This window comes from Coenobita brevimanus, chromosome 72, assembly GCF_032717465.1.
Source record: "Coenobita brevimanus isolate Jiangsu-jjx chromosome 72, ASM3271746v2, whole genome shotgun sequence".
Lineage (NCBI taxonomy): Eukaryota > Metazoa > Arthropoda > Malacostraca > Decapoda > Coenobitidae > Coenobita > Coenobita brevimanus.
This window is the reverse complement of record NC_137025.1, coordinates 8080391-8092459: the sequence shown is the minus strand read 5'-3', so window position 1 is coordinate 8092459 and position 12069 is coordinate 8080391. Positions and strand designations below refer to the sequence as shown.

General features: G+C 43.9%; 1 protein-coding gene across 2 annotated transcripts in view; it reads right to left on the bottom strand.

The window, feature by feature from the left end:
* LOC145407010 (uncharacterized) overlaps positions 1-12069 on the bottom strand; it is a 198544-nt gene that overhangs the window by 101202 nt on the left and 85273 nt on the right. For both annotated transcript variants that reach the window (XM_080278023.1, XM_080278024.1), the window contains exon 7: positions 11788-11907. In XM_080278023.1, coding sequence (XP_080134149.1) covers positions 11788-11907 — 120 coding nt within the window. The remainder of the gene's footprint in view (positions 1-11787; positions 11908-12069) is intronic.

Below are 12069 nucleotides of genomic sequence, written 5' to 3'. Positions count from 1 at the left end.
AAAATGCTCTGGATATTTAATGTGTCCTTTTCCTTGTGGATATCAGCATATCTATGAATCACGTGTTATTGATTTAATTGCATATACATTGATTTATTATCACTTTACAGTATAAATACCTAGATGGTAGGTGGTGGTGACCATCATCCACTCACTCACTGTGTGCTGCCTACTTTTTCCTTCACCTTTATCAATCTTTTTCTGCGTCTGCCCTCCTCTCTTCCTGTTTCTCCCAACTTTCCTGTCATTTTTTATTACATTACTTCCTTCTCTTTTCAGGTGGCTTTACACTGAGTGACAAGCCTAATGGTTTCCTGCCCTCCTCTCTTCCTGTTTCTCCCAACTTTCCTGTCATTTTTTATTACATTACTTCCTTCTCTTTTCAGGTGGCTTTACACTGAGTGACAAGCCTAATGGTTTCCTGTAGGTCAGGAAACCATTTACAACAATGGGTGGCATCCATATAGCCAACCCATCCGCACTACCTACGTGTCAACAAGTGGGTTGACAAACGGTTAGTGCCCCTCCCCGTAAAACACCTAACTCAATGGCAAACAACCACCCCTTATGGGACTGAGGTGTCTGGCCATAGACGGATAGTAGACAGAAATATACCTGCCAGACAGGGGTGCCAAACCTGTCTTGTGGATCAACATATATATCTCATCCAGCCAACTTGGTCCCGTCAACTTCCTAGTCTCTTCAGCTTTCAGATCTCTATCTCACATATTTGTTTGCCATATCCTTTCATCTGCTCGGCCTACCCTACCTCCTCTCACCTTCAAACTTATTCACATATGACCAATTTACCATCCTTTCTTCTTCCATTCTCTCCATATGACCATAAGACTTGAGCACACTCACTTCTATCCTGTTATTAACAGGCTTCTGTATTCCACATCTTTTGAAAACCACTTATTTTAAACAGATGAACAGAGGAAGGAAAAACATACAAACAAACAAAAATAGTCCATATACCAAATTACAGGTGTTCTCCACTCACAAAATACCTGAAAGTCTAACTTGAACTGCTGTAGGCTGAAGTTTGGGGGAAACTATTCTTGAGAAGCGAGTTCCACAGAGATGCAGTTTAGGAAATAAAAGAATTCTGATGGGCTGTAGCTCTACAATATGGCAGTGTGACAGTCATCATGAGCGCTACAAGATGTCTGTGTAGTGTGGGGGAAAGAGTGAAGTGGTGGTACAAAAGATGCAATTTCGCCTGAGCATTTGCCATAAAAGTATCTGTAAAACAATGCAAGGGAGGCAACACTCCTTCTTACTTGTAGGGGAGGTTGTTTATTTGTAACAGCAGGGTTATTACCAATTCTCTCACTCTAATGTCATGACCAACTTGCCTAGCTCCAGGCTCCTACGCTCCTCGTGGGGCAACATAGGATTGGATGATGGATGGACGGATGAATTAATAATTCTTGCAGCTCTGATCTAAATTTTGTCCTGTTGTTTTAGTGCAACCTCCCCACATCCAGTCCACAAGGGTAAGCAATATTCCAGCTGCAAGCACACATGCATCTTGTAAAATACAGGTATACACCGATTTAACGATGCAATTGGTTAAGTAAAAACCCATCGTTAGGCAGGGTATCATATCTCGGAGTTTATATAACATGTAAAGTAAGGGGATGCATTTTTGAGCCTTGGATTTCCCCCCAATCAAATCCTAAACCCACCTAAATGAGTCCAAAAACAAGTTTAAAGCCAATCTAAATGGCCTAACAGCTGTAAAAGAAGCTAACCTAAGCCTAACACCTGTAAATAACTCACAAAAACCAACAAATAAACTCTGAAAATCATCAAATATAAGTCTGGAATAAAAATCAAGCTTAGTAAACTGTGCTCCAAAATGACAATGTTCACCCCATCTATGGCTTAGACACATTAATCTAAGTCTAAAAACAGTTTATAAATCAACCTAAACACACAATTTTAGTCTAAAATATCAAAATTGGTAAAAAACAAAAAAAATGTTAAACTGGGGTTTGGCCATTGTTAGGCAGGGTATGGTGGTATTTCTACCCCAATCGCTAAGCCAGGGTATGGCATCTAGGGGTATCGTATATCGAGATGTACCTGTAAAGCTAACTGCTCGTAAGTGAAGAAGTTTCGGCTTCTGTACAATAATCTAAGTTTCCTTGAAATGGTTTTAGAAGGCACGCTGATGGCAGTTTCGCAGTTCATTGCATATGCAGGGGACATTTTCCATTTGCTTGGGAGCTGGACAAGCATTTGCGTTCAGCTTGTGGGTAATGGTCTGTAATACACGAACGCTGCTGGTATGTAACCGGTGATCGGGGGGGGCTGGGGGAGTTTAACCATTCGGTAGGGCATCGGACAACTTTCTTTACCTTGTGGGTTACGGTCTATTATACATGCGTGGACAGAGAGGACAGTACGCTACCCAACAGGCTTTTTTGACTTTGTCGATCAGCCAGCCGCCAATCCCGAAACTTTTATATCCGAGTACAGACAAATAAATCTGGATACGGACCTAACAGAGAGAGTAATACAGACCGCAACCCACAAGCTGGGCAAGAATGGCTGTCCAGTTCCCAAATGAATGGTTAAAGTCCCTTGGCCACCCAGATTAGTCGGAAACTCTCGGCCACACATGGCAATCTGCCACCTTACTGAATAGTTAAAGTCACATCGCCATCCAGATTACTTGGGCACTCCTTAAGCCCATGATGTACGGCAACCCAGTGTATCTGCCATGTTCCGACATTTGCCTGGGCGAGCAAACAGGACCTCTGCACGCATAGGTCAGTGTGCTGTTTTTTGCTTGTATGCTCATAGCCAAGTGTTGGTAAAGATATAGCAATGCTGTACACTCCCCAGCAATACCTCACCTAAGCTCTTGTCTTTGTCTCTCTGGGTGTGGACATGCTCGGCTGAGGTAAATCAATGGCAGCTTCCACTGTTGCATTTGTGGTGGTGCCCTACCTTCTGCAGGCTTTAATCTTCCTCTGTGGTATTCTCATGTATGAGATGATCGCCCCACCACCAACCGAGAAATGAAAGAGGAAGGTTTTCACTCTGGAGAAGATGCATGAGATATTGGGCACAGCAGATGCGGGCTGGCCAATTTCGCACATTCTGCATGAATATGACTTGGACCGTTCAACCTTGTTTGATATCAAGAAATCATGGGACAAGCTGACTCAGTATGGACAGGACTACGGTCATACCACTCAAAAAGTGAGCAGAAGGTGATGTCCCAGTCCCGCCAGGCAAGCATCGGCCAGTCAACGTAGGTTTGGTTCTGCCAGCAACAGGGTGCTGGCGTGCTTGTACGTGGGACTGAGTTGAAGGCTGCAGCCGAGAAGTTTGCAAGCCTACACAATGTGCACGACTTCAATGGGTCTGCGGGTTGGCTCTTTCGGTTCAAACTTCAGCATGGACTTACTGGCCATAAGGCACATGGCAAAGCTTTGGATGCAGCAGTGGAGGATGTTGAGTTGTTTCGCCAGAAAGTGTTGTGCCTGATTGAGAAGGAGGGTCTTGCTCTCAGTCAAGTGTACAGTGCTGGCAAAACTGGCCTCTTCTACCACTCCTTGCCCACCAATACCCTGGCAGAAGAGATGGAGAAGACTCTGTATGGTCGGAAGCTGTCCAAACATCTTGTCTCGGTGTTATGCTGTGCCGATGCTAACGGGATGCACCGCCTTAAACCCATTATTGCTGGACGCGCAAAACAGCCATGTTATTTCTGTGGGTTAATGGATAGCCTGCCTGTTGTCTGGTACCATTCTGTGAAGGCCTGGTTTACCTGCAAGATCTTCAGAGACTGGTTCCACAGACACTTCATCAAGGAGGTTATCCAATATCAAACAGAGGAACTTGATATCCCTTGCGACCAGGAAGGCACTCCTGATCCTCGAAAATGCCCCTGTGCATCTGTCGGAGAAGGATTTGGTTGCTGATAACAGCTATATTAGGTGCGTGTTTCTGTCACCTAGTATGAGTGCTCTCATTCAACCACTGGACCAAGATGTTATTGTGGCAGCAAAGAAGCTGTATCGTCAGAAGTTCCTCAACGAGGTGATGGTGGTGCTTGAAGAAGAGGAAGGAGTCGACACACCTGGAGAGTGGACCTTGGAGAATCTGCAGCTTTACAACATCACATCTGTGGTGTTCAACTGGACCAATGCTTGAAAGGAGGTCTCTGTTAAGGCCCTGGAAAGTGATTTGTCTCGTCTCCTTCAGGGATGTGAGGTCTCATCCGACTTTGAAGGAACTGACATGGACAATATCCACCTTCGGCTACAAAACGCAGGTGAGGATGTGGACGTCAACGACGTGAGAGATTGGTTGGACGACGGCAGTGGCGATCCAGGTTATTCAACATTGTCTGATGAGGAAAGCACCGCTGCTGTCTCTGAGAGGCCAACAGAGGAAAGCGATGAGGACGAGGACCCGGACTTTGGCCACTTGCCACTCCATTACTCCCTTGTCTCGGTGCACTATGGGCTGGCATCGAGCAGGTGCTCGAATATGCCGAACACCCGCACTGCAACAGGGAGATGGTGCTACTCAAGCTCGTGATGGATCTGCGGGCAGTCAGGGACGCTGTCATCCTCCGACAGTATTGCTGCACTTATTGTCAGACGAAGATCAACTCTTTCTTCAAGCCCGCCACCCGCACTAGTGCCAGCCTCTTCTCATCACCACCACCACCACCACCACCCTCTCGACCCCAGTCTTCATTCTCAGACCCACAACCGTGGACACTGACAGCCTTTGAGTTGCCTTTAGACATGAGCTTGCAGCTATCTTCAGAGTTTCCTACGGTAGGTAGGGCTCCATCACCTTGCCGCACGTCCCCTCTCACTGGCTGGCTTCAGCAGATGGAAGAGGAAGGGGAGTTCTTTGATCTTTGCTAAGTTGCAGTGTTAACCCCTAGACCACATGGGATACTTGTACACCTGCTGGAGCCTAGAGGGTTACAGTGCCTGTCTGCCATTCACTGGGTGGTAAATACTGTTGATTTTTTAATATTTCTTATTGTTTGTGCATTGTTTAGGATTATACTGCATATTCCAATATGTGTTTTGATGTCTAAAAACAACTGAAAGACTGCAGAACACTGCCAAAATCAGGTGGGGTACTGTGCATATACTGTAAGTAGAGTTTGTGTTTTGTTGTTATTGTTTATGCATTGTTTTCTTAGTGATTAGGATTATACTGTACATTCCACTGTGTGTTCTGATGTCTAAAAACAGCCAAAAGACTGCAGAATGCTGCCAGAATTAGGGGAGGTACTGTGCATACAAGATGGGTTAGGGTAGAGGGTTAGGTATAGGTAGGGTATGGATACAGTCAAATATATTGCTCTGTATTAGAACTTTGCCCCTATCTGGATGCTTTTGGCTCTACTATGTCAGATAAATAAGGGATTACTGTATTTGGTTTTCATAGCATTAAATGAGACAATATTATTCTGTACCCACCCCCTGGGGGTAGGGGCATTCTTCAAGAATACTCCCCCAGTATCCCTGCTTGTCGTACAAGGCGACTAAAAGGGTTGGCGGAGGGTTAGTGCCCCTCCCCGGAAAACAATTAACTAAAAAGACGAACAAGAAGCCTCGGACAAGGACTGACCAAAAGATGACGAACAAGGACCGGACAAAGGACATGGTAACTGCAACATGGAATGTAAGAGGTGCGAATGTTGAGGTGAAAGAGAGAGAGATTGTCCAGGTGCTGGAGGGTGCGAAAGCTGATATATGTGGAGTAACTGAAACTAAATGGGGAGTGTGAGAGAATGGGAGTATGGATGGGGTATATGTGCAGGAGTAGGTGAGAATGAGAGGGCAAAAGAAGGAGTGTGTATACACTCAATCCTCGTAAATCGCATGTTTATAAATCACGGATTTGTAAATCATGGCTAAGTGGCTGTCAGACTGCTGGCACCCTTAAATCGCTGTTAAGTCACGAAAATCATGGACCTAGGCACCAAAGTGGGCCTTTTCCGAGGAGAATCGTAAACTGAGGCATGCAAATTGAAAATCGCGACCCAACAACCAATCACCGAGCGTCCCTGGTGGCATATGTGCATACTAATGCCACCATGTTGTTGTTGTTCTTGTCCCGCCAGTCCGCACACTACAGACAGTCTCCATGGAATACAAGAGCAAACTGCCTTTTTTGTGCATTTTCCCCCGCCTCCTACCTGCCATGTCCCCTCCCAACCCCCCAATGAAGCGCTCTAAGCAGTATGGCGTCAAGAAGCTGCCGCAGTTGTTGTACAGTCAACGTTTGGCGCTCATTCGTCGTGTTGAGAGGGGAAAGAAGTTTTCAAAGCTGGTGAAAGAGTTTAGGAAGAACAAGTGCTGAGAGGTTCTAAGTTCTTCCCAACACCACCCCACTCCATTCACTTAAGCAATTTCGTCATAGGATTAAGGTGAGATCCCTTAACATTGCTTATTTCTATTAAATACATGCAATGAATATTCCTAAATTTGTATGTTTGTGTTTGATGGTGCCTAGATAGGTGTAGGTAGGGTGCTGTGGGGGGTGGTTGGCCAAAGTCCAGACCCAAATTCATTTTTCACATAAGAGTTATTATTTATAAACCACGGAATTTGTCAATCGCGGCAGTGGTCCAGACTCAAATTGCCGCGATTTACGAGGATTGAATGTAATTGTGAGTAATGATGGAAGAATAACATAAGAGAGTATGGATCAGTTGGGTCAAGGATTGTGTGGGTAAGATTGAAAGTTGGAATACAAATGTAGGCGACTGTGTGCGTGTATGCGCCAAGGAGAGATCGTGCAAGCAGAGTGAGAGAGGAATTCTGGACAAATGTGGAAGTGTACATGGAAAAGTTTGGAAGGAATGTGAGAGTGCTTTTGATTGGTGATATAAATGGTAAAGTAGGGAATGTGAAGGTGGATGGAATAGTTGGTGAATTGCTGAGATAGATGAGAATGGCAGTGCATTATTGGACATTTGTGCTGGGAGGGAGTTGGTGATAGCCAATACCCTCTTCAGGTATAAAATGATCCACAGGTATACATGGCGAGTGATGAGAAAGGTGGGTGGTGAACTGAATAAAAGGAAGGCAATGATTGATTATGTGTGTGTGGGTGAAAGGATGCGAAGATGTGTAATGGATGCACAAGCTTATAGAGGTTGGGGAAGTGGACTTTCTGACCACTACTTGGTGGTGGCCAGAATCAAGATCCAAATAAGATGGAGAAATAGAAGAAGGGAAGGATGGGAAGAAGAAGTATTTGCAAGGAGAGTGGAAAGGTTACAAGAGGATGAGAAAATGGCAGAATATAAGAGAGAAGTGGAGGAACGATTGGGCAAATATGAATTGGAGCAGATGGGGGACGTGGAAGGTGCATCCAAGATATTCACAAAAGAAATATGTGATGTGGTTTGTGGGATGAAGAGAAGACGGAGGGGGGTGCAAGGAACAGTGTGGTGGAACGAAGAGGTGAGACAGGCTGTGGCACAAAAGAAGAAAGCATACAATGAATGGATGAGAAAGACCGGCATGGAAGAAGTTGAGATGCGGAAGAGAGAGTTATATGTTGAAAGAAAGAGTGAGGTGAAAAGATTAGTAAGAAAGAAGAGAGTGGACGAGGAATTTGGAATGAATTTAAGTGTAAAGTGGAGTAACTGTAAAAAAATGTTCTGGAAAGAGGTGAAGAGAATAAGACAGGGCGGCAGTAAAGTTAGAGAGGGAAAGATAAAAAATGGTAGATTACTACTGGAGAAGGGAGAAAAAGTGAGCAGATGGAAAGAACACTTTAAGTAATTGTTGAACATAGAGGATGGAAGTAATGCAACTATAAGTGGCTGGGGAATGGCTGGGAGAAGGAGAGAGGTGAGAAGACAGGAAGAAATCAGTAGGACAGAAGTTGTGGAAGCAATGAAGAAAGTTAAATTGGGGAAAACCCCAGGAATTGATGGAGTGTGTGGTGCAATGCTGAAGCATAGGGGAGAGATAGTAGTAAAATGGATGTGGAAGATGTGCAGATTGGCCTCGGAGGAAGGTAGAGTCCCGGAGGATTGGAAGTCAGGTATAATTATTCCCTTGTACAAAGGAAAAGGGGAAAAAGAAGTGTGTGGTAATCATAGGGGCATTTGTCTTCTTAGTATAATAGGAAAAGTGTATGGTAGGATACTTATTGACAGAGTTAGAGAAAGACCAGAGGAATTAGTTGGAGAAGAACAGGGAGGCTTTAGGATGGGAAGAGGTTGAGTAGATCATATATTCATTCTTAGATCTTTAATGGAAAAGTTTCTAGAGAGGGAAAAGAATTTGTATCAGGCTTTCATGGATTTGGAGAAAGCATATGACGGGGTGGATAGACAAGGATTGTGGAAAGTATTAAGAATATATGGAGTACACTCAATCCACGTAAATCGCAGCAATTTGGGTCTGGACCAATGCCGTGATTTATGAATTCCGTGATTTATGAATAATAACTCTTATGTGAAAAATTAATTTGGGTCTGGACTTTGGCCAACCACCCCCCACAGCACCCTGCCTACACCTATCTAGGCACCATCACACACAAACATACAAATTTAGGAATATTCAGTGCATGTATTAAGGGATCTCACCTTAATCCTATGACAAAATTGCTTAAGTGAATGGAGTGGGGTGGTGTTGGGAAGAACTTAGAACCTCTCAGCACTTGTTCTTCCCAAACTCTTTCACCAGCTTTGAAAACTTCTCTCCCCTCTCAACACGATGAATGAACTCCAAACGTTGACTGTACAACAACTGCGGCAGCTTCTTGACGCCATACTGCTTAGAGCGCTTCATTGGGGGGTCGGGAGGGGCCATGGCAGGTAGGAGGCAGGGGGATGTTGCACAAAAAAGGCAGGTAACTCTCGTACTCCACAGCGACGGTCTGTAGTGTGCGAACTGGCGGGACAAGAACAACAACAACATGGTGGCATTAGTAAGCACATATGCCACCAGGGATGCTCGGTGATTGGTTGTTGGTTCACAATTTTCGGTTTGAATGCCGCGGTTTACGGTTCTCCTCGGAAAAGGCCCACTTGGGTGCCTAGATCCGTGATTTTCGTGACTTAACAGTGATTTATGGTTGCCGGCAGTCTGAAGGCCACCTAGCCGTGATTTACGAATCCGTGATTTATGAACACGCGATTTATGAGGATTGAGGGTAGATGGGAAGTTGTTGAACGCTGTGAAGAGTATGTATGATGGTGCTAAGGCTGCAGTGCGTGTGGATGGTGAACTGAGTGAATTTTTCTCTTTGAAGGGTGGGTTGATACAGGGATGTGTCATGTCTCCATGGCTGTTCAATCTGTACATGGATGGGGTAATAAAAGAGGTACAAGGTAGGGCAGTGGATGTTGGAGTGGCCCTGGTGAGAGAGGGTAGTGTTTGGAAACTCCCTGTACTGTTGTTTGCAGATGATACTGTGTTGTTGAGTGAAGATGAAAGGGAGCTGCAGGGCTTGGTGGATGAGTTTGGGAGAGTATGTTAGAAACAGAATCTAAAGGTGAATGTAGGGAGGTGTAAAGTGATGGTCTTTGAGAGAGGTGAAGTCAGTGAATGTACAGCGAGGTTGGATGGTGAGGAATTGGAAAATGTGAGTATGTTTAAGTACTTGGGTAGTGTGATGAGTAAGGATGGAGGTTTGGAGGGTGAAGTGCTTGAAAGGGTACAACAGGGAAGAAAGGTTGCTGGTTCTTTGAAAGCAGTGATAAGAAACAGGGAAGTGACCATGGAAGTGAAAAAGTTACTACATGACAGTATTGTGATACCAACTCTTACGTATGGAAGTGAAGCTTGGACGTTGTTGGAAGGACACAAGTCAAGAGTGAGAGCAGTGGAAATGAGTTATTTAAGAGGAGCCTGTGGAGTCACATGGAGAGACAGGCTGACAAATGAGGATATAAAGGAACGTTGTGGTGTGGATGTGGATGTGATCGGACGCGTTAGGAGGAATATACTGAGGTGGTTTGGCCATGTGGAGAAGATGGAGGATGAAAGACTGACGAAGAGAGTGTATGTGAGTGAGGTGGAGGGGGGGAGAGGGAGGGGGAGGCCGAGGATGAGATGGAGGCATGGGGTGGAGAGGTATGTGAGAGAGGGGGGTGTGAGTTGGGAGCAGGACAGTGAAATGGAGAGGGACAGGGCGACGTGGAGGCGATTTATTTGTGGCTACCCCGAATGGGATTGAGGTGTCTGGCAATAGATAGATAGACAGACCCATTCAGTGATCTTAGGTAAGTCTTCATTTAAGGGGATTCCTGTATTAAGTTGCGAGTCAGAGATATTAAACTTTGTGAATAGGTGTTTAAATGTAAAGGAACTGTGAAGTGCTAAGTCACCTGCATATGAGTGAATGGGATTATAGGTGATAGATAAGAAATCATTAAAATGAATTAGGAATAGGGTTGGCACCAGAACAGATCCTTGTGGCACACTGGCATCAATTTAGAGGAAACCGGAATATACATCATCTACTTTTACTCTAATCTTTCTGTCACTAAGATATGAGGAAATCAGTGGAACAAAAGATGATAGGCCATAGCACAGGAGTTTGGACAGCAGGGAATGGTGCCACACTCTGACAAAAGCTTTAGAAATATCAAGAGCCACTGCATGGGCTTCTCCTTGTTGATCAATGGATTGATGGACTGAATGAGTCAAAAAACTGCATGTATCAACAGTGGATCTTTTATGGCAAAAACCATACTGTCTGACACTAATTAAGCTGTAAGATTCAAGATGTATAACAATATGCATATTAAGTGCAATCTCAAATATTTTACCCAGAAGATGATGTGAGAGCTATCGGTCAGTAATCAGAGGAATCTGAGGAACTTCCTTTCTTCAGAAACGGGTGGATATTGGCTTCCTTCCTAGAATCAGGGAATGAAAAAGTACGTATGCATAGCCTGGATAATTTAGTTACAACAGGAGCAAGTTCTGGGGAACATATTAACAAACAGTCCCATTCTGACTGCTCGTAACTCCTGCCTTTCCATATTCATAACATACCAAAATCTTACACATAAGCTAACGTAGCCATTAACATACTCTGATACAACTGTACTGCATCCTCCTTTTTCACATCTCTATTGCATACCAAGGCTTCATTGCAATATTCACATTTTCTTCTCCTAGCTATTCTGTTCTTCACTTCCTTGGCACATATACAACTCTTATCTATTACTACACCATGGTACTTAAACTCATTCACCAGTTTTTCTCTCTCCATTAAATGCACATCACACTGAGTGTGTAAAAAAATCATCACCTTACTCATATCTATATTTTCAAACCAACCCATTCAGAGATACTCTACCAGTCTGCAAAGCTCTTCTTGTTACTAGCAAGCAACACAGCAAAATCTGATTTCATCAGATTTCAGATACTCCACCTTTTGCCATCATTAACAGCCACACCCTTCTTTTTCCACCTCTGAGATTTAACCTTTCTCATAACTTCATCCACATATACAAATAAACTGAACTCATGGGCATATTACAAACCATCAGCCAACACTGCCATTAAACTGCTGTACTCACTACAATACTCACCCACTCTAACACATACTTTACTACAATCAAACAAAAAAGTCTTCACACCATTCAGCAGTTTTCAGTCCTCATGATACATATATGCTAAGGTGCTAAACAGACTTCTATGACTACAAAACTACGGCACTTATTCTTTGACTGGCTACATCTTCTGATGGTGAGGATCCTAAACAGAACTTTCCTGTTCTACACTTTCTGATTTTCTAACAAGATGCTACTGTACTTACCAAATGCTCAAAACTTTTTAAATGCTTATTCATGTTCAACACAGAACATCTGCAGGAAGTACAAGTCTTCAGAGGACCAGGCCACTTGGCGTGCTGTGTCAAAATACGCTGTTCTGATATCTGTCAAAATGATCACACTATTAGTATTACATACCATTTTTAACCTGTCAATTACAAGTTAATAAAAGATGTGACTTTGACAGTGACACACCTAAACACAGAACCAATTAAAATTTACCTGGAAATTTACATACCCATATTCCAGCATGCTCTCTTCCTTCT